The sequence below is a fragment of the Rhopalosiphum padi genome, chromosome 1 (assembly GCF_020882245.1).
Source record: "Rhopalosiphum padi isolate XX-2018 chromosome 1, ASM2088224v1, whole genome shotgun sequence".
NCBI lineage: Eukaryota > Metazoa > Arthropoda > Insecta > Hemiptera > Aphididae > Rhopalosiphum > Rhopalosiphum padi.
Window position 1 is genome coordinate 53067318 of NC_083597.1, and position 23860 is coordinate 53091177.

Sequence of the window (23860 nt, forward strand, 5' to 3'; positions counted from 1 at the left end):
AGATTAAATTAAATAATTTGTAATCATTTTCATTAGAATAAAATATTAATACTTTGCAATATCTATAAAGATTTGGTCTATAGTTTAAATGTTTCAATTTTACGTTCATATGTCAAACAGCTAAAATAGAAAAATAGATTGTATAATATCACAAAGAGTTCTATATAAAAAAAAAAACATAGATTTATCATATTACAATATTCGTCATCTGTGGCATACGTCAATCTACGACATTCGTCGAAGACGATTAACAATTCTATAATAGTCTTAATTAACAGTACTGAAGTACATGACAAGTATTCTCATTTTCATTTCGTGCTGTTTATTTTCATGAAAATGAATTTTTATTCTCATTTAGAATCACGATGAAGATCGATATGAAGAAAATTTGCAGTTTCTTCGGCGGCGGTGCACTACTACGTATAGTCGGAAGATTGACACAACTCGGTTTCACGGGAACAGTCGACGCTTAAGTAAGTTTTTTTTTATTATTCTTTTTTGGGATTAAAATTATTTTTTAAACTTAAAATAAAATATATAAATTTATATGAACAATCCGCGCTAGTCGGACGATGTAGTTGATGTAGACGCATATTTTATTCTCCAGGGTCCAATGAAAAAATAGTACACAATGCCTACTTATTTTACTCATTAGTTATAGTAGACAAAAATTGTGAGAAATAACAAACATGTATTATTTGTATTATTCGCGATTATATTATATTAGAATAGCAGTAAAATAGTACACCTTAGATTCTGGACGTGGACGTAACGAAAAATGTATAAAGATCTTACAATTACGTAGTTTATTTTTTGTTTGTCATGAATTCTTGTAGCAAATATGCATCAATTTATTGGTACTTTGGGTGGTAAATAGTAAAATAAAACAAAAAATTTCAGATCTTGCCATAATATCGGAAAAACAAAAAAACTGAAATAATTACGCTATATCCTTGTGTAATGTCATCCCGGAGGACGATTGGCAGTATCATTAAGAAGCACATCTAAATAACAAAAATAAATGTCACAAGGCTGTGTTTGTTTAATACTATAATTTTTTGAACAGTAGTACAGTATATTATGAATATTTACTTAAATTATATTTAATTTTTATGGTTTTTTTTCAGATAATATACTGTACTACGGTTTTAGGTGTTCTTTTTATTTTAATAATACGTTGATAAATTACTAATTTTTTCAATTTTTTTTTCTTATCACAAAGCTAGTTCGTCTTTGTGTATGTTTAAATTTATATTTTTTTATAGTTATTGTGCTGTTTAACTTTCTTATAAAAGAGAGTGAGGAATTAAAAAGGTGGCCACCGAACAGAAAGATAAACTGCAATATACTATTATCTTTTTAGTTCATGTTTACATTTTTAAGTTTTAACTGATAAATTATGAATATAAAATTTCAAATTAATTTAAATTCAAAAATAAAAGAACACCAACATAGATTTCTTAAACATTAAAATTTTACTATAAATTTAAATTACATTTAATCAGCACATTAGTTGAAGTTTTATAGGAACCGAACATTTGAGTGGATCATGGACTACCCACCGACGGAGAATTTGTCATTGAGCTGAAGGAAAATGTGTCAGCACTCGGCTTCGTTTCAACCCGGAGGACGTCTAGCAGCAGCAAAAAGAAATTCAACTGTCGAAAGTATTTGTTTGTATTATATTATAATTTTTAGAATCGTAGTAGGTACAGTATACTATATATAAATATATAATATTTATTAGTGAAGAAGAATTTGTCACAACTCACAAAGCTGATGGGAAATGTGTCGGCACTCGGCTTCGTTTCAACCCGGAGGAAGATTGGCAGCATCAAGAAGCTCATCTTAATTTAGTTGTCCCCCCTTTACGCATTAGCGCTCATCTCTCATCCACTCATCTAACACATTGACTATCGCCGGCCGGCAACACACATATATTATACACATTACCCGTTTTATATTATATAATAGTATTATTAATATCCACTTAATTTAAGTTATTGTATATTTTTTTTTTATTATTTGAATGCATTCATATGATCAGTGGCGTATTTAGGAATTTTAGGATAAGGGCAACACATATTTTGCCGCCTCCCCCACCATTTAAAAAAATTAAAAAACTTCTACGCCGCGCAATGGTCAAACTGTTAATACCATAGAATACCATGTTATATAAATACTATAGTATTTTATACCTCTATGGCACACATTTGTTGTGAAAAATATTAATGATTGACGTCACTGCGCCAGTACTCATAAAGTACGAAATAAAAATTTGCCGTTCTGGACAACTGGACCCAAAGCCCCTACCTAAATACGCCCCTGCATATGATGCGTTCTCGCTTACGATGTGGATTAGGCCTACTGGGGACACCACAATAAAAAAACGCGCCTCGTGTAATACCTCATAAAGTTATTAAACAATACGGACAATGTTATTGTACGTCGTTTAATAATAAAGGTGGTGTGGAAAATTACCCAACACTGTTATTCTTATCTTATAGTTACCTAACCTTGCATACATTTTTTTATTAAATACCAATTAAATAATTATTTATATCAAGAAACGAGAAATATTAACGTTTTATAAAGTATTTTAATAAAATAATATTTAATATTTAAAAAATATTCTTTGACTTGTTATAAAGACTTCAAGTATAGTTATTATATTAGTTCTTATTTTGCAAATACACTAACAAAAGCGGGTCAAGTTTAATATTGCCAGAAATATTGTGTGTATCTATTACTTTACTTAAAACATTGAATTTACACATATTTTTATTTACTAATTATTGTAATTATTAGGTTAATGGTTAGGTTTTAATGTACTTACCTATTATAATAAATAGGTATTTGAGCAAGTTCTTTTAAAAATTATATATAAGTTCTACATTAACATAATCGATAATTCATATATCGTGTATATTAGAATATAATGAAACGTTACTACTTATTTAAAACATCGAATCTAATATAATAGTTAATGGAATTAGAGATTTTACTAACGCCATGTAACTTACTTATACCTATTTCATAATATTTTTTAAATTTAAATTGTTATTTAAGTATTTTTTTTGACAAGTTTTTTAAATTACCGCCGATTTCTGGGTACCTAAATGACGTGGAAGATTATAGTTAATATGGAATCTAAATTGTCTTTGAGGTTCTAAATGTCTAAAGGGATCCAGTTGACGTACGTGGATCTACTTGTCGCGGGATCTAGGTGGTACGTAACTCAACATAGCTACCATAATCACAGAATATTATAATCTTGCTTAGTCCGTGGTTCGTGATTATCTTAAATTGTGATAAATGATAATAGAATTGGATAAAATTTATTCGATGACCGATGAATGAACATTGAACATTTAAAAATTAATTCATACTTCATAGTTCATAGCTTTTATTATTGCTTTTGATTTGGTGTATCATGTCTATTAATTTTTACACAAATAACGTGTGTTTATTAGGCATTAAAAATATATTCAAGTTTCAATTACATTCAAAATGTATTCATAAGTCTGTTGTTGCTAGAAAAATCACACCTCAAGAAGTATTATTTTTTAATTTTAAAATACCTACTACTTATTACTTAAATTATTCGTATAATTGTAGGTGACAGCGATTTTAAGCTCTAAAGAACATATTTATGAATTTGAACAGAATTTGGGATCTGTTAAAGCATATGAAACAAATCAACTGGAATCAAATGCACCAATTGAAGATGCTCGTGCTGAAGCAAAATGTCTTTTAACATCTGGTTGGTGTATTTGAATATGTTGTTTATAAATTATGGTTATAGTTTTTTAAATCGGTTTTTAAGCTTTTGATTTGTCAAAAACAAATTCTAGTGACTGGTTATAAATTATTTATGAACATTTTTAAAATCAGGTTGTAAGCTCTGAATTTATAATAGCCAAATTATCTTATACTATCTTCTCATAAAACTATGATTATAATTTATTATAAGACTAATAGATAATGTCTATATTGGCGCTTATTATAGTTGATTTATATCTCATCAGAAATTTATAATTTATCAAAATTTTAAATTTAATTTAAAACTAATTTTTTATTGATTATACTGCAGTTGCACTTAGGTTATATATGAATCAGGCGTGAATCCAGAATATATTTTTGGTGCGGATGACTGATAAAAACTCTTCATTAAATGATAGTTTCTTTATCATTCAAAAGCTTCTGCAAGAATCATAGTTTCTCTCTCTATTATGGTGGCCAAAAGTGTATATTTAGTAAAAATAGAAGTGCTATATCTATATGTTTAATGTCAAAGACTTCAATTAATATCTATTATTTTCAATTTTTAGGTATGTTGTTTGGAGTTTTTGATGGACATGGTGGTGCAAGTTGTTCACATGTAATTACCAAACGTTTATTTGATTACATTTGTGTAAGTCTGTTACCCAAGCCATTACTTTTAGAATATCTAGAATCTGGCAATCAGCTTGTTGAAATGCGTAATGAGACATTTGATTTAGTTGCTGAATTAAAAACCTTATATGCCCAAAGTTTAAAATCATATGTACTTAAATTAATAAATGAACGTCAAGAACATCAGTTTAAAATGAAAGATGCATTAGAAAAAGCATTTTTGCAACTTGATGAAGATATTATGTCTGAAGCAAGATTAAATATCAATAGTGAAGTAGATAATTTGACATTGAATGTTGGATTGTCTGGATCTGTAGCATGTGTTGCTCATATTGATGGCCCTCATTTACATGTTGCTTCAACTGGAGATTGTTTGGCAGTAGTTGGAGTATATACTGACGATGATACATGGATAGCTAAGGTAGACTAATATTATTTATGCCCCACATTCCTTAGAATATAGTATATACTATAGTTATGTGTTTAACTAGGTCATGGTTGAAGAACATAATACTGATAATTTAAATGAACTTCATAGAGTGATTTCTGAACATCCTTCAAATGAAAAAGATACAGTTATAAAATATGAAAGGCTTCTTGGTCAGCTAGCACCATTAAGAGCTTTTGGAGATTTAAGGTTGTTACATTTAAAGTAAATTAGAAATGATATTATAAAATATCTTTCATTTTTTAATATGTGTGTTGTATTATTATTTATTTGATAATATTTAAAATATTAGGTATAAATGGTCAAGAGAAATGTTATTAGAACACATTGTTCCTAAATTGGGTGAAAATGCAATACCACCTTTTTACTACACACCTCCGTATTTAACTGCTAAACCTCAAGTTGCTCATCATCATCTTCAACCTAGAGATAAATTTCTGATACTTGCTACAGATGGTTTGTGGGATTTTATGTCTCCGTTACAAGTAATATAGTTTTGTTAATATCATTGTTTTACAATTTTTAGGATAACACCAAAAATAACTTGCTCATTAAAATTTAAAAACTCTTCAGTATTTGTTTTTTAAAAGTGAAAAGTGTAACTAAAGTAATAATTTAAAAATTTTAGGTTGTTCGTTTGGTCGGAGAACATATGAGCGGAAAAGTTACACTGACACCACTTAAGTTACCAAGAAAAAATATGAAATTAAGTGAAATAAATAATTTACTTTTACAAAGACGAGACAGTTTAAAACGAAAACCAGTAGATGCAAATGCATGTACACATTTAATACGTAATGCATTAGGGGGTTCAGAGTATGGTGTTGAGCATGCTAAATTATCTCAATTACTTAATTTACCTAAAAATATTTCTAGATCATTTAGAGATGATATAACTATAACTATTGTTTATTTTAATACTGAATACTTAAGACATCCTCAAGCTTAAAGTAGTTAATTTGTTTTCAAATTTAAAATGTATGTCTAATGATATAGTGTGATATAAAAAAATTATCATTATCTTTTACATTTAATTTCAGAAAAAAACTAAATATATATTAAATGTGTAAAGAATTGAAAATGCTTGTATTTATTTATTGTTAATTGTTGAATATAAATTAATCACAAACAAATGTAATTTTAAATAGTGGCATATACCAGGGGCGCCAATTCAGTTTTAAAATAGGGCTGCCAAATTTGTCCACCATATCAGAACATAGTAAAAATTTTGAAATTTATTACTGTCTTAAAAGATAGGGCATTATGTATACATTTTAGCCTATTTATAGAAGTCTTAGAACCAGCCTACATACTCTTACTTTGAATCTTGATTATACTGACATTATCTATAAATATAATTCATACATTTAACTTAAGCACCTCAATTTATAATGAATAATTATGACTATTATAGTGTTATCATTCAAATAAAATTTTTGATTATACAAATAAAGCTGTAACCAATATATTATAAAAAAAAATCAATGTAAGATATTAGTATGCAGTTATTTGTATCATTAAATTATTTGAAGTTTGAAATTAAGAGTTTATAAATAATTAGCAAAATGAATAACGTAAGATTGATTTTTACAAATTTTTAATAATTTATAAAATATATTATATTATTTATAAAATATTTTTCAAAAATTATTATAATAGTTTATTTATTACATTTTAGCTGTACCGGCGCAGTATAAAATTAAGACAGGCCAATATGTTATAGGAAAAAATAGGGTCACCAATGTATACCCTGCGATACCACAAACGGCGCCCCTGGCATATACATAATTTGTCTATGCTAGAAAGGGGAATTAACATAAATATAATAAAAAAAATTGCTCAGGTAATTCTTATTATACTAAATCTAGGCCCACAAGTGTATATCTTTACCTAATCACTGATTGTAACAAAAAATAGTGACAATTTCAATAGTTTTTAAGTTTAATTCTGTGTGATAAAAAAAATATTTTTAATGTTAGGAAAAATCATAACAATATATAAACAAAATAAATAGATTATATTAAACAGACTTAAAAAAAATATATTATTTCATTTTCATTTGAGATTATAAAACAAATGGAATTTTTACTATTAGTAAAATGAATATATAAATATATATATAATACATTTTTTATTTTATTATAAATTATAATATCCCCATTAACCATAATCAATTGTTAACAAACATCATTATTTCCATTTATAACTAATTTATCAAATAAAATAAATTATCATAGTTAATTGCTATAATTTGCTTATTGCCTTGTAATTTTTAATAAATAATGTAGTTTACGACAAAAAAGTAATTACTTATTTATAAAGTAAAATTATTCAATGGGAACCATGTAATGACATATACAGTTAACATTGAAACAATTATAATATGAATGTTACAACATTTTTATAAATTATACTAAACTATATCTCTAAGCTTAAATATTAATGATAATTTATTTTTTACTAAGTATTTCATAAGTTTTTAAGTACAAAATAATAAATCATAGATGGCTGAGGCAAGTAAATGCATATTTAATTAGTATAAATGAAAAATCAGTATTAAAGAAATTTGTTCTAAATTATTGACAGTTTTTGTTGTATGTCTCAACTAAAACTTTTGTAGTTAGGTTTCTTATTTCTATTATATTGTTTGATATTTAGCCATTTGCCATACATTTTTATAAACCTATCAGATAAAGAAAAAAATTAAACCAGTTAATTTAATTGTTTAAAATTATACTTGATGTATCATAAATATTGAATTTATCTTTGAAATAGGATTTAAGATCAAATAAACATTTAATCAAGACAAATTTGTTTAATTAATAAGCACAAATTTTGGTTTGGATAATATTGATATTTATGATTGAAAGATTTTTTTAAAATAATAGCTTTATTCCTATTACTTATTATAAATTATAAACTGAAGAACTCTCGCCACTTGCCTATTTAAAATTGTAATCCTTATCGAGTCATCATTGTACCATTATTGAATTTAGTGATGCAATAATAATGCATGCAATTTCATAGCTTTCGTCAGGGAAAATAAAAATAATAATTTTTAGCATTTAACTAAATATTCAGTTCAGTGTTTTTAAGGTATTTCAATTTTAAACATGAATTTTTACCTTATTAAGTGAAGAGAATGGTAGAGAATTAAACAAAAAAATACTTCTTTATAATTTTCCTCAGCAGATAAATCATAAATATGTTTTTAGGAGGGAAAAATATTGAACTAAATAATTATCCTTGCAGAGAATAATATATAAAGTAGTGTGCGGTTATTTTTGTTATAGAGTTATGAAATTGGTTAATTTTACAATTTTTTTTTTAACAGTAATTTCTTGCAAGTAACCAAAATAACGAAAACATAGTAGAGCGTTGTGAAAATTGGTAAGAAAAATAAAAGAATAAATTTATATGTAAAATGTTGCGAATACCATTTGATTCTTCTAAAAAGCAAACAATTTGCAACAAGTAAGTTTGTTGATAATGAAGTCACTCAATATTAACTGACAATAATTTTAAAAGAAATATATTCTATGTTATTATGGATATAAGTGATATAAATACACAACATTATTAAGAAAATCTATTTATAAGAATTTCATTAAATATAATACCTTGTACTAGAACATCTCAACCTATGGGTCAAGACCCATAAGTGGTTCTGAATTATATTATTGGTGGGTGGTGTTAAGCGGGGAAGTTGTATTCGCACATAATTTCTCATTCTTTCAAATGTAAAACAGCAAAAACTGTTATGCACAGGAAAGAAACAAGGAGGCTACATTCATAACTAAGAAACAAAATTTTCACAACTTAAAAGGAGAACTTTGGCTGAGAAATGTAGTTTTTATTTTTTCAATATCAGAACTACAAAAAAAGTTATTTAAGTTCAAAAATAATGGATTTTGAAACAAAAATTGTTTTAGTCATATCAAAAAAATAAAAATTATATTTCACAGATAATGTTCTCAACTATATTGTCTATATTGCAAGTGAATTTAGTTCTAACTATTACTACAGCCTGAGTGGTTCTATTATCCGCATTAAACTTACATATTTTACATTTTTTATAAGACGTAGATAACATATGTGGGTATAGCATCCCCTTAAGTTTTAAAATATTTATACAATGTTTAATATTAGAATACCATAAAATATTTATATTATATATATAAAAATAAAAGATATATTTTATTGATAAATATGAATATATGATAGAGTATTTTCCATGTAATAATATTGTACATTGATGTTCAAATTTAGTTTTATCAATGATATTATCCATGACAATTATAAGACGTATATTATGATAACGCTACTAGATATATTATGTTGTGTGTTGACAAAATTTAAAAACCTAACAGGTTGTACCATAAAAGCATACTACATGCTTATTAAGCATGTTATAAAGAAATAGATTGATAAATTATTAAGTAGCTAAATTACGCGGAAGACCAATAAAATATTTATGAAAATTGATTAAAAATTAAATGATTTATTATTATATAATATCTAGACAATATATGAAAAATAAAAAGATTATAAATAATATGTATAGTTGACGAGGATAACATAATAATTAGATACAAAGTTGGGGAAAATAATTTTATTTCTAAAAAAAAAAAAAAATTCATGTCTTGATCCACTGGAGAAACAGAACTGGTTAAAAATTGATTCATTTTCATCGCATTTATTTGAACATATAGAGCTGACTCACCCTTCTTGACCAAAGTCCATAGTAAATTTATCTAATTTTTTCATATCATCATCATTCACTGTAGGTTTAGATGTAGCCAATGAACGTAACATATCACTCTATAAATAACAGTGTATGGTATAGTAGATATTTAAATAATTAAACTATCAGTTATTTACCATAGAAACAGCAGGTTCAAGAAGTTTATCACTGGGGACATCCATAAATGACATTTCAATGGCACCAGGGCTACCTGGAGAACACGGTGTTAACAAATCATTCACAATTACATTTGGATCTGCTCGGCTAGGTCCAGGTATTCGTTTAAAATGTGTAGCTGTTTGTACTTTACGTACTGGTTGCATTAATGCATCTCTTACAACTATACTAATATCTGCTCCTGAATAGCTAATTAAAATAATGCATTTTTTTTATAAATTACATAATATATAGGAATATTTTATTATATTTATATACCCTTCAGTTTTAGTAGCCAATGTCTTTAGGTCAGCTTCAGTTAGTAAATGGTAGGTATTACCTAAATTTTGTTTTAACATTATTAACCGAGCGTGTTCTTCTGGTAAAGGTATGTAAATACGCTTTTCAAAACGTCTACGTATAGCTGCATCAAGTACCCAAGGTATGTTTGTGGCTCCCAATACAAGAATACCTTCATTATCAGTACCAACACCTAAACAATAAAATATTCAATAATATGAAAATCAAATATCAACATAAATAAATATGTTATTATTACCTTGCATTTGAACTAAAAACTCAGTCTTTATTCGACGAGCTGATTCGGATTCATTATCTGAACGTGACGAACAAAGTGAATCTACCTCATCAATGAATATAATGCTGGGTTTATGTTGTCTAGCTAATTCAAAAAGATTTTTGACAAGTTTTTCAGATTCACCTAACCATTTAGATACAAGATCAGAAGATGAGACAGAAAAGAATGTAGAATTATTGGCTTCTGTTGCAACTGCTTTTGCTAGGTATGATTTACCAGTTCCTGGTGGCTAAGATAACAATTAAAATAAATTTTCATTTTTCATGAATGTAATCATTTTTGAAAATATTGAGTATATATACCCCAAATAATAATATTCCTTTCCAAGGGATTCTTTTGCCAGTGAACAAGTGAGGGAATTTTATAGGAAGTATGACAGCTTCTTTAAGTGCTTCTTTTGCTCCTTCTAAGCCAGCAATGTCTGACCATTTTACACAAGGTTTCTCAACAACAATAGCCCCTTCTAATTTATTTTGTAATTTTTTTGCTTCAGGGTCGTCTCCATCATCATCGCTGTCATTTTTCTTGTCATCATTTCTGTAAATAATCATAATGTCATTTTTATTTTCATATTCATGTATTTTATAGAGAAACTTACTTAGAGTTTGACTCTCCAGTCTTAACTGGTTTCTTTTTATTTTTTCCATTTTTCAAGTAATCTTTTAGTTTTTCAGCTCTTTCTAAATATTGTGTACAACGACCTCGTATGCTATCCTTAGCTTTTTCTCCTTGGGTTTCATCTGTATATTTTTAGTAAAAATGCTTCAAAAATATGTATTTATATTTTTATGTATATTTATATTAAACTTACATTTTAGAGCATGTAAAAAATATTCAATCCCGCTTTCATATAATTTTAAGGCTTCTTCATAATTTTTATTACGGTCTTCTTCAGTTGCTTTGGTTACTAAATCAATTGCTTTCTAGAACAAAATAAAGTTAAAATAGATATAATTTTAATTTGGTTATAGGTAAATAATTTGTAGAAAATCAAAATGAAAATAAAGTATTTTATTAAATTAAAAAATGTCATGGTCAATTATATTCTTTCTTAGTTTTAAAATAATATAGTTAGGTCCACCTACCCCACTACCAAAGTTATAAATTTACAACTACAATATCCACTTAAGAATCAAACTAATAGGTAGTTGGATTTAAACTTTATATTCATCTCAATTTTGATAATTGCATATTATATAATATTATTAATTACCTGTAAAGTAGCAGATACGGCCATATTATAATCATAGACTAAATTAAGTATATGAATTATTAATATTTAGATATTCATTTAATTGATTAATAATTGTTCCAGTTGTTCGACTAAAAACTTTTATTTTTATGGAAAATAATAAATATCTAGAAAAAATCCACAATTGATAAGGATATGCGAGTGCAGTGTAACCAACGGCTATAACCTAGTGTGTCATCCGGACAACAGATGTCGTTATCCTGGGACAGACGCCGAAAAACGACGGCTATTGTCCTATCCAATTGTCTTGGAACAGTGTTTTTCCGTAAAATTCGCATGAAAATTTATGCCGACCTTTGTCTCGAGCCCGGTAGCACCGGTGGACATCCGCGGTATTTTCCGCGAAAACTGCTCATGTTGGATGACCTACTTTCTAAAAGAACCGTCGAGACGGCAAGCCTGCGTTCATCGTAAAGTGGACCTACGGTGTTATTATTTTTTTTTTCATCCGCAAACCAAATTATTCATTTTCACTTTTTTTTTATCTCTCCCCCTAGTGCGAAAAAAAACAAAATAAGTAAATAAATCCGTCCGTCGCAACCCTTCGCGTTTCGCCGTCGTAGTCCGTTTCGTCGTCGGGTCGTACAACGAGACATTAACGACGAAATCGTCATCCGCCGCCGACGTGTCCGTAGATAATAGGTATTTGTAATATTTTATATTTTTCCGCCGCCGCCGTCGTCCCGGACGGTTGCCGTCCTGTGCTGTGTACCGTCGCGCCAGTGTTCATAACAATACCGATATTATACATATATCTATGCCAGACGACGTGAAAAACAAGTGCAAGTGAATGACGACGATGGCCTACCGACCTATATTGCCGCCGTGGTGGCCGTCCGTCGGAAATGCATTGGTACGAGCATGACGGCGCAACTGTCGGAGTACGCGACGTCGGGCCCGATGGCCGGCGACGAGAACGGCGGTGGCAGCAGCAGCAACGATAGCGGCGGCGGCGATGAATCCACGGCCGAACGGCGGGTGGTGATGATAGCGTTCAAAATGGAAAATGATTGCGATGGTGAAACGGCCGCTGGACCGTCGCGAGATGATTCGAACTCGGAACCGCACGCCATGATGCTGCAGCAGCAGCAGTCGCCGCCACCGTCGTTCTCGTCGGACGGCAATACAGCTGGTAAGACGGCGTAGATATTTTTATCGTATTATAATGTTATATATGTATATAATAATATGTTACGGTCCCGATTGAGGGAGTTTTCCTCTGTCGTGGAAAAACAACGTGTACGCGATGGACTCGGCGTCACCGGACGTCCGGGTCACGTATTTCCTGGACGGGGCGGGCGCGCGGAGTAACACTTTCTCTTTTCTATCTCCCTTTCCGCCGCCGCCGACGCTAGCTCGGTCCTCTCGCCCGCCATCGCCACTATCGCCCAGCGTCGTCCGTGTCGTATTCATCGTGTGGTGCACCCTTCGGTGACGCTGTCGGCCGTCGTTTGAGTGGCGTGCGGAGTTAATAGATGCTTATCATCTCATTCGGCAGATAGATAACCGCCGCCGTTGCACTTCACCTGTTGTGGTTCGGGCGGGTGAGCGGGCGGGGTGACCTTTTACTGGTCAAGTTCATGCACGGGCACCGCGGAGCCTTGACTGTGGACACGGTGATTAGCTATTTTGGGTCCACGTGGTCGCCGGCAGTGCCTTGGTGGTCGGTGGTGGAGGTGGTGGCGGTGGCCAGCCCGGTGGGAGTCCCGAAGACGTACACGTTTGCATAGAGCGTACCGTTTTCACCTGATGCGCAACACAATGGGCCAATGCGTAGACGTAACGGCGAAGGGTAGGCGCGCGTGCTGTGATTGTGCAGTGGTTGTTTTTCGTCACTCGTCCGACGTCCCGTGGTTGGCGGGAGGGCGTGCTCCGGCATTGTTGTGCGACATCAGAGGCGTAGCGCCGAAACACGTCTTTTGTCGGCGTTCGCCGGTAGCCGTTTTTCTTCCGATTTTTCCGTCCATGTTCTTCCGACGGTTTCAATCGTGGTGTAGGTCCTGCAATACGGTTTTAATCATGTTAAATTAATAAAAACGCCGACAACAGAGAGTGGCTACTACTAGCCCTTTCTCATCCTCATGATTTACAATTTTTAACCGTCCGTCATGTCTCATTTTACTGTGAGAGGTACTATTGATCATATTCGTATTTTGTAACTTGAAGTCACCGCCCGCTGGTCAGAAGCTATACCTATTGGGCATTATCTCTCATCTTCTATGATCATTGATATGTAACATATTACGGATATGGAAATCCTATCTTCACTAAACGTACACTCTTAGGTCAACATAACAAAGAGAGAAACGATGGTTCTTACTCGAACAGAAACTTCTGAGTGATAAATAAATAAATAAATATTGAAACGAGAGAAAAGAGATGTAACGATGTTACAATGGTTTCAGTTGTGGTGTTGGCGTCCATACATCATTTACGAGCAATACCAATGTTTATTTTATGACACATAAACTGGTTTGAAATAACATTTTATTGCCAATAAACAATAATTGGGTGTTGTGTATAGTTAGGAATTAGTAGTAGTCTGTAGACAATAGTGCTTTAGAAGTAGTTAGGATCATAATGAATAAAATAATATATTTCGGACTATTTTAGGGGATACCAATTACTTGATTCATTTTTCTTTATTGTCACTGATTTTGTCCGTTATTTTAAACGATCTTCTACGAAATAATTAATATCCATTCTTGCTTGTGAGTTTTTATTTAATTTATCGTAATAAATATAGTCGATGTTTTTAAGGATTTCACAGCTTTCTACAGCAACACGACTAATTTTGTTAAGGTTATTTTAAATGAAAAATACTTTTTGTTGATTATCAAATAAACTTCGAGATTAATTCAGTACGTTCATTTAATGACATAGGTATTTAAAATTTTTAATAGGCAGATTTATTATTAAGTTACTATTGATACTAGGCAAATTCTATTAAGATTACTCATAGTCATTAACCCCATAGGCCATAATAAAAACTAAAAATATTATTTCATTTTATACCTGGTTTAGTAATAAAAACAAATTAAAATTAAAATTTTTAATAATACATTCTGCATATGTTTTTGATTTTAAATATATATACAATGCATTTCCGGTCATTAATACTTATCCACCTATATATTGTTAAATAAATCGTCATTATTTAAAAGGTAATGTACAATGATTCATGTTTAATAAACGTTCGTCAAATAGACATCCTAATAACCGTATTAAAATATTAAAAACTAAACGAGTGAAGAATAATTTTTCTGCCCTAATTAAATTAAATGTATAGTAAAAAAAGTATGTTGATCAATGGTTTTTTTTTTTTTAATAAAAGATTAAATTAAAAATATTTACAAAATCAATTAAATACTTATTTTTAACTTTTTAACTAGGTACTCGTATATATTTGGAGTTATTTAGTAATATGTAGGTATTTAATATTTTAATGTTATCAATTATAAATAAATTTCAACAATCTGTACAGATATATCGTAAAGCCAAAAAAACTAGGTATAAACAATATTTTGTGTTCTAATATGTTTTAATATTGAATTCAAATGAAAACTTAATTTGTAAATTTAAAACACCTATTGAATTTTACTATACGAGTATTTAAAATATTGAAAAATAAAAATAATTAAATTTTAATCATTTTTTTTATGTAGGCTCGAGTTTAGACTTTTTAAGTATGTCTACGTTACAACGATAAAAACTAATTTATCGAACATTTTTTGTAGCATAAGTGTCTTTAATGTGTGTGTACGAGTTAATTAATGTAATATAAGACACTTATTTATTCAAAAAAATACTAACGTTTTTGAATTTATTTATTTTACATAATTTTAAGTCGTTATACAAAAAACATTTTCGGAAAAAAATTTTTATTTTTTAAGTTTCCTATTCTTTTAAATGACTAATGACATACATTATAAATTTCATTTTCTAAGTTGAATATTATTGGAAGTAGTGCGATATATAAAATTAAATATCAGACTAGTAGTTTTATTAGCTAAAAGTATTTAAAGTTTAGATCAACGGAGTAGTGGACTCTTTTTTTATAACATATTCTATAGTGTAGTACTTCGGAGCAGTTCATCTGAATTTTAAATATATACAAATCATAAACGAATCCTCTAAAATTATATTTGTATACATCGAAGTATTAAAGAAAAAAAATTCTGTTTTGAAAAACGTGATTTTCAACAACTTAAAAATAAGTAGGTAAAATAAAATATTTCCAAAAACGTTGTTAGGTGTCGAGTGTCTTATGTTATAATTATTGATCACCCGGCATACAAAAATAATAGTAGTTACTAGTTATTCAGGTATGTTGTTTTATTTGTATAATTATGTTCTGTATGTTCTGATTACTTAAAAAATAAAGTAACACTGTTCAATAATTATATTTTTATAAATAAGGATTTTAGTTTTGATCATGACGTAGTGCCAATGAATTATAATATAACGTTTGAATTGTTGACCCACAACAGTTAGTATGATTTCCCCTACTAATTCTATAGCAGGGAGGAAAGATTATTATTGGATGCATCCGGACTTAAATTGACCAAGTTATGCTTTGATATTAAAGGTTAAAATACATACTAATAGTTCATGGCCTAATCTTAACATATCCAATACATCAGAATATATCAGTTGGTAAACTATATACGCACCAGTAAAATATGTAAAAACTATAATAAATATATCCTCATTTTTTAATCTTCTGGTATGTAAGTAAGTGTTCAGAATTTGTTATAATAATAACATATTTTTAATTATAGTATTAGGGATCATATTTTCATTAAAATGAACGATTTTATCATTAAGTTAAAATTAGTAAACACTATAAACAGTTGTTACTGTTTCTAAATAACTAATGTATTTATTTATAATCATAAAAGTGATCATTTTTTTTTTGTAATTTAAATTATAAAAACAATTGATATAATTGAAATAAAGTGGGCTTAGAAATGTTCAAATAAATATTTGATTATAATATCAACGCATTGAAGGTAAAACTGTACAAAATGGTATATACAAAATATAATTCATGATGTTTAGTTTTGGCTGTACATCTATTTAGTGTTTATGAGTATTCTAGCGAGTATTCTTTATAAGACATGCGCAATGCCGTGGAACATTTAAAATTATTCTCTAAAGCAAGCTTCCAACCAATTTGAATACTGTTTCACTTTCACTACACGCCTGTCAAAATTTCTCGTTAGCGTTTGTGGTGAAGTTGAACTTCGTTGTACTGCGCGTCACGTGATTATTTTATTAAAGTTTTACTTATCACGTCGGACCAGACCATAGAAAAATGGTGACACTGAACAGAAGTGATAAGGCTCTCAAATTTTGTTAATTTGATTTGTTTCCCGACTTCCCGTAAATATTTTTGATATAGATGATACGATGAGATTTGTGAGTTGTGACTCTTGCGTATGCGCAATACTTTAAACTGTTCACATTGTAGTGTACCGTTCACTTATCTTGAAATATTTGAGTGGTTTTTTTCTAAATATAAAATTTTACTGTGAAATTATCGACAATGTTGAAATGAAATGCTCAAAATATTCTATACTATAGAGCTTAGTCATAATATTATATTAGCTATTAGTACTCATTACATTATAGTATAATATTATACTTTTTTGATATAAAATCGGACCTAAAAGTTATAAGACTTATTTAGATTGTTAAGGTAATAGTATATGTGCGACATTTTATTTCCATTATCTAGTTATTATAGCTGTTATGAAGTGTAATATTACATTGAGCTGATTGAAGTTAATTATATGTTTTTAAGTGGACATTTTGCTATATTATTAACATTGTTAGTTATTAATTTTATGATATAACTATACAATTTTCTAGACATGTTAGCATCTTATCAGTTGCGCTGATTTGTTGGTGTCATTCGATTATTGATCTAAATTTATAATCAGAAGTCATAATTGATGTTCAATATAATATGTCTTAATAGCAATATATACAAATTGATTGACGAGGATAAACGACCAAAGATTTAAATGTTAGCTGGAAAAAAATAAAATGTTTAACATTAACCAATAAAAATCTATTTTATAAGATAAAATTGTATGAAAAAAAAAAAAAATTATAAATTTGTGTGCTTTAAAAATAAAAAATTATTTGTAAGAACAATTGATGACGCTATAATGTCTCACTTATAAATGATGAAAATAGTTTTTAAGATTGTATTAATTAGATGGTTAATTTAATGAAGTACATTTTACTTTATATTTTATTTTATTTATTTGTTTTAAACATTTAAGAATTTCAAAATACGTAGTATATATTATACTCGCACTAACGTTTTTAAACTACGCCACTAGTTATTTATGTTATTTCTCAGACTTTGTTTAATAAATAATATGATTATTTTACATTGTGCCGTAATATATTAGAAATATAAAAACTAAAATAGACGAACTATTTTTTATTAAAAATGATCAAAATATAAGACATTTTGATGAAATAATTTAAAAAAAAATTGTCATGACTTCAATTTCTGTAATAAATTATCTCAAAATTACAACATATTAATAACTATTTTATAAAAATTAAAATTTAGAATGATGAAATAAATAGTTTGTTTAAAAGAAACTTGGGTACCTAGTATGTATTATGATTTATGAATAAATATAAATATGATTTTATAAAAGCAGATATAGTGAAGACAAGTGTAAATATTTCGAACAATTCACGTATACCTGTTGTACATGTCAGATTGCCATCAAATGATAAATATCAATTTTGGCCATCTTAAATAATATTTTATCAAATTGAAATAACTCAAACGGCGGATTGTATATAATAAATGAATAAATGAAAATACCTAAATAGTATTGTAAATCGTGTATCTATGTGATATATAATATAAATAATACATAATTTATATATTGGTACACGATTTTATAGTATTTTGGGATTTAGATGGCACGTCTTAGGTGTATAATATTTTAAATATTATGTACACCTCATGCTTTTATAATTCCTTTATCATTAAAACATAGAAACCAAATTAATGTTACACCAAACATAATATTCTTATCTATTAATTTGGTATAAAATTAATTCTTATTATATTATTGACATGGAGCTAAACATAGAGCCTAGTAGTATTGGTTTAATAAAATATAAGATTTAATTTACGTAACTACCGTTATGATTACACTGATAGAAAAATAAATGTCGACTTCCTGATATATTAACAATAATAAGTAAATTAATAGACACCTAAACCTAAGTTTACATTAAGTTAACTTACAATATAATTTCATACATATAGAATACAGGTTTATACTCTGGGTGGTTAAACCTATTGCTATTTATAGGCGTATAACTTTTATAAATGCAAGTATCTACTATATTCTATGTTAGATTTGTGGTTCATATGTGTGTATATATTTTGTATTATTATTATTATAGTATGAATATGATTGTTGATGTTTTTAAGATTGTTGTTTCCTTATTATTGGAATAATGCAATGTTATTAAACGATAATATAGAAATTTTGTAAAAAAGTAAATGTTTATTCTATATTGTAATTTAATATACAGTTTATGAAATAAAGTGGCAAATGAGCGGATCATTTATTTACAATAATTTTAAAACATGAATATTAACTAGCATAAATTATGACAAAAACAAGTAGATTTGCACGTAAATACGATGTTTCTCATTTTATTCACTTTTAAATTTATTAACAATTTCCAATTTTGATTTTCTTACAGCAGTAGTTTTTTTATAGTTTTACAGGATTTTTAATTTTAGGAGAAAGAGTTTTGCTGACTAAACAGGGTGATTCACTAAGCATATTGCTTTCCCTTTTTTAAGTTTTTTCTTCATATAATACAGTTGTTTAAAATCTTTTAGAATATTTTAATTTATCTAAAGACTAATTTTCAAATTGTTGAGACTTTTGTACTTCTTTAAAGTGTTCGAAAAAGTGGAGAAAAAACTTCCATTTTCCTGAGGACAATCTCCCATTCTACTGTTAACTATTTGGTGGATAATTTTTTTTAAACATTTTGAAGTAGGTACCAAAATCAAAATTTTAATGATTAGTTCTTGAGTTATATTTTGTGTATCAAGGTTAATTATAGGTTCAAGATATTGGTTTTGAAGATATGGGTTTAATGGTAGTTAATTTGAAAATGTTTGTAATTTTTATTTGTCTATCAATATTTATAATTTATAAAAATTGTCCAACCACTAATAAATACCTACTAAATACAATATTGCATTATTTTATATTTTTGTAAAAACATTTTAAAGACTATTATCTTTAATATAAATATTTTAATAATAAAAAAAATTAAAAAAAACACACATTGTAAAATCAAAACTGTACGTTCTTTTTTGAAAAACAATAGTTTGTATTGCTGTAAGACACTATTTAAGTACTACTTAATAAGTAGGTAGTACAAACAATTTTAAGGATTAGAAAATGATATCTTTAATAGTATATTTATAAATTCCAAAATTTCAGAAATTAAATAAATTCATTATTATATGATAAAATGGGCGTGACTATCCTTGATAAATAACTGTATAATAATAACTAGTATAATAATTTAGATTTTTAGATTTTGCTACTATTATAATATAATATTATGTAGCATACTATAATGTAGATTTACATATATTATATAATAAAAGTAGATAATTATTTTTTTTCTAACCAAAAAATAACTTGTACAAAATAATCTTTCTAGATCTTTATAAATGTTGTCTTATTAATAAAACAAAAATTGACTGTATTTTATATAATAATCAGGGATTAATGATTATTAGTAAGGTTAGTTCTTAAATATTTTTCCCGTAATGATGACACAGAATGACATAAAATATGATCGGCACGGGACGAAATTGAAAATTAAATTCGCACAGGTCGACCTATTTTTTGTTTGCGAGGTCATGCGTTCCCGCCCACATTTTCACGCAATCGCATGCGTATCCTTTGGGACTCATTTCGCGTCCCGGGTTTTTCCTCCCTGGCTTACCACGGTCTCGGGGCGGCGGCCTAGTTTCGGTCTCATATTTTCATCCCTCTAACCGGGTCACTAGCAATAAAGGCCTTGTCGCAACTCTTCTATCGTTACATTACATTATCTACACTAAGATTCAGGTATGTTTTAAATAGATTGTACATAATAACAATCATACATATACAATTTGTTAAAGTATTTTAGTTTTTGACTCATGTTTAGAATATTAATAAATTATTTACAATTTGTAACTATTATAAATCTATAACTTAATTACCTAGCTTGTGAATTAATATATAGTTAACTATCGATTTATAAGAATATTCTGTATTTATGTACAATTTGGTATATTACATGGTTTAAACAAATATATTTTATATTATTTATGTTTTTGTGGAATAATATATTTTTTTTAAACTATATCAGTGTATATTTTATATTTAATTAACATTTAGAAATTATAATAAATGTATCTAACTACCATGAATTAATATTCTACATACTAAAAAAAAAAATAACAATTTACAGCTGAATGTAGATGAATGCTAATCAATATAATTTTAGAAATTATATAATAATTTAGGTAATTTATAATATTAAACTGTAAATAATAAATTCTTTTTATTTTTATACAACTTTTAAATAAATTAAATATGTACATATTTTTTTATTTGATGTTGAAATCTACTTAAAGCCATTGAAGTACAATTTTTTAAATTATAAACCAAAGTTTATTCGAGAATTATTAATAAATAAAAAAAATTTCATTAGCATTCAAACATTTCTTTAAGTTAATGGTTAATTAAAAAATGATGTTAAGTAATAGCTGTAATTACTAAAATCACTGTTAATATGATGATATATTTTTAGAAATTAAAAACAACTTAAAATGTTTTTTAAATGTATTAGGAATTGCTAAACAGTTCAATTGCTAAAATAAATGAAAAAGTAGAAGGTATGCCAATAATAATTTATTAATTTTATTGTTTCTTTGTGTTGTATAAAAAAAAAATTTAAAAACGATCTCTTAAAAGCATTATACTAAATGTGATTTTTCGTCTTAATGGATTATAGTATTATTTATCACCTAAAAAGTGTTTCTAAACAAAAGGTATATTTAAAAATTATTCTGAATTCCTTATTTTGCTCATATTTTAATAATTTTTATCATTTTTTTGTTTTTAATTTAATGCTTTTTTAGTTGTTGGTGTACATTTAATAATTTATCCTATTTTTATTTATTTAATGATTAAACAAAATATAGATTTTTAATAATCTTAGAAAAAAGTAATATTTTAAAATTTGGTAATTATGCTAATTTATTAACTGTCCTTGCAATGCTAATTATTTAATTTAAAAGTAGGGTGGTATTAACAATACACAGTTTTTGAAAATATTCCATCATTTCTAAAAGTAACTTAAATAAAATAAATAATACTTATACAAAAAAATCATAATTTGTTAATTGGTCTGTGTTTAAGTACAAAATATAGGAAAATGTGCGTATTGTATTGTAGATTTTACCTTGTCTGGCATTCCCTAGGTCATTACAACTTTCACACGCCCTTGATTATAGGGATAGGGTGAAAGTGATTTTTTAAAGTCTATATTTAATGCAAATCTTCTTAAGTCAGATCATTTATATAAGTATATAATATGTATTCACATATTTTACGTGCAAATCGTCTAACATCATATATTGTTACAAAAGTTGAAACAATACTAAGAATGTTTTTTGTATAATATATTAATATACATAATATAATCAACACAATAGTATTTGGTGTGGTGTGACTCAATAGCCCGCAGTTTTTTCCTCCGCGTGCGCGCTTGAATAATAATGCGACGAAAATGAAAGTGAAATATATATATAATATATATATATATATAAATATATACTTATATAGTATTATGTATGTATATATTTGTATCGCGTAATATTGTGTAGTGATCTTGTTAAGATTCGCGTTTGACCTACTGACATACATGGGGTATCTGACATTGGCCCACTTCTCGGACCGACATAATACTTATGTGAGCGTTTTAAAAAAATATATATATAAATGTATATTTATTTTCTATATTATCATTGATGTGGTGTATTATTCCGGCGTTATCTCATTGCTACCGACCTTGGAGGTAATCGTGAAGTCATTCCTGAATTGTGCTACCTTTCCCACCTATTTTTTATGACCCACTTAAATTGCAAATTGATCAAATTAACTTATTGGTATTTTGTGAATGATAGCCAATATTTGTTTTGTATAATATTTCTAGTCAATTTGCATTTAAGCGACATTGTTTTTACGATGAAAATAAATGTGCTAATTGTAATACCTTCACCTCATACTTACAAGTTTAACCTTGGTAGATGTGTATTAAAGGACAAATCGTTATAATACTGAAAAAATGAGCACTGATTTTTGCGAAAAAACTAAATCTTTCTCCAGACTTCCGAAAGATTCACTTTCAAGGTTAAAAGTATCAAATAATATCGTATTAATCAACAATTTGTTTTTAATATTTCATCATTCGCCTTGAATCAATGTTTATAATTACTTAACTGTTAATGTTAATAATATATAATACTATAACTATCAAATTAAGAACAAATTAGAAATTTCATTTTTAATATGTTAAATTTTAAATAAAACAATTTATGGATAAAAAGTAATGAAAAGCCGTTTTCGAGTCTAAAATCTATGTTTAAAAAAAGTTATGATTTTTGTCAGATTACGTTAAATTTTAAGTCGTGACCATATAAAAGTTTTTAAATACCTATGATCGAGATCTACTACCGTCTAAATTAACTCTTATGTCTTATAAGTAAACTTTGGGTGTATTATCATAACGGTATAAATGTATAATACGTATAGACGTATAGTGGTTCCATTTAAGTCACCAAGCTATCATAAATACAATCCATCATTATTATTATTAAATTGTATAGATTGTATAACTGTAATAAACAATAAAAAAATGAATTGAGTGAAATTATATTTTAATTTACAAATAAGATTTTTAATGGAAGGAATAATGTTGTATTCTTTTATAATAATAAAAAAAAATGCTAGTTTTGTTAATTATTTTCTATGAACATATTGTGACAATTTCATATTATTTTCGTATACCTATTACCTACCTTATATTAATTAAATAAATATTTTATTTAAATTTTATGAATCCAATTTATAAGTTCGTATGATTTTTTATTAAAATAGGTAGGTACAGGTTTATTTATTATTTTATCTACTT

General features: G+C 27.6%; 3 protein-coding genes and 1 long non-coding RNA gene across 4 annotated transcripts in view; 3 read left to right on the forward strand and 1 right to left on the reverse strand.

Moving 5' to 3' along the window:
- Positions 1-155: 155 nt before the first annotated feature.
- LOC132931909 (uncharacterized) lies at positions 156-2640 on the forward strand. Its single transcript, XR_009662791.1, has 3 exons — positions 156-473; positions 901-1673; positions 1748-2640. It is a non-coding gene; the product is annotated as an uncharacterized LOC132931909 (long non-coding RNA).
- Positions 2641-3333: 693 nt separating this feature from the next.
- On the forward strand, positions 3334-5924 carry LOC132923025 (pyruvate dehydrogenase [acetyl-transferring]-phosphatase 1, mitochondrial). Its single transcript, XM_060986817.1, has 6 exons — positions 3334-3556; positions 3619-3763; positions 4332-4816; positions 4887-5032; positions 5136-5328; positions 5472-5924. The coding sequence occupies exons 1-6, from the start codon at positions 3434-3436 to the stop codon at positions 5790-5792; spliced, it is 1413 nt and encodes a 470-aa protein (XP_060842800.1). The 5' UTR covers positions 3334-3433; the 3' UTR covers positions 5793-5924.
- A 3400-nt stretch (positions 5925-9324) lies between these two features.
- On the reverse strand, positions 9325-11710 carry LOC132923032 (vacuolar protein sorting-associated protein 4). Its single transcript, XM_060986830.1, has 8 exons — positions 11555-11710; positions 11153-11264; positions 10940-11081; positions 10644-10878; positions 10303-10570; positions 10023-10236; positions 9725-9953; positions 9325-9664 (listed from the first exon to the last, which is right to left on the reverse strand). The coding sequence occupies exons 1-8, from the start codon at positions 11576-11578 to the stop codon at positions 9563-9565; spliced, it is 1326 nt and encodes a 441-aa protein (XP_060842813.1). The 5' UTR covers positions 11579-11710; the 3' UTR covers positions 9325-9562.
- A 144-nt stretch (positions 11711-11854) lies between these two features.
- The window catches only part of LOC132923017 (nuclear hormone receptor FTZ-F1), a 62991-nt gene continuing 50985 nt past the window's right edge, over positions 11855-23860 (forward strand). Inside the window, exon 1 of the mRNA XM_060986804.1 lies at positions 11855-12725. Coding sequence (XP_060842787.1) covers positions 12455-12725 — 271 coding nt within the window. The 5' untranslated portion in view covers positions 11855-12454. The remainder of the gene's footprint in view (positions 12726-23860) is intronic.

Coding starts and splice junctions, on each gene's coding strand:
- LOC132923025 (XM_060986817.1), top strand. CDS start 3,434: ATGTCTATTAATTTTTACACAAATAACGTGTGTTTATTAGGCATTAAA. Junction 3,764..4,331: donor AAAATGTCTTTTAACATCTG/GTTGGTGTATTT, acceptor TTCAATTTTTAG/GTATGTTGTTTGGAGTTTTT. Junction 5,329..5,471: donor ATTTTATGTCTCCGTTACAA/GTAATATAGTTT, acceptor TAAAAATTTTAG/GTTGTTCGTTTGGTCGGAGA.
- LOC132923032 (XM_060986830.1), bottom strand. CDS start 11,578: ATGGCCGTATCTGCTACTTTACAG. Junction 11,265..11,554: donor CCGTATCTGCTACTTTACAG/GTAATTAATAAT, acceptor ATTTTGTTCTAG/AAAGCAATTGATTTAGTAAC. Junction 11,082..11,152: donor TTTTTTACATGCTCTAAAAT/GTAAGTTTAATA, acceptor AAAAATATACAG/ATGAAACCCAAGGAGAAAAA.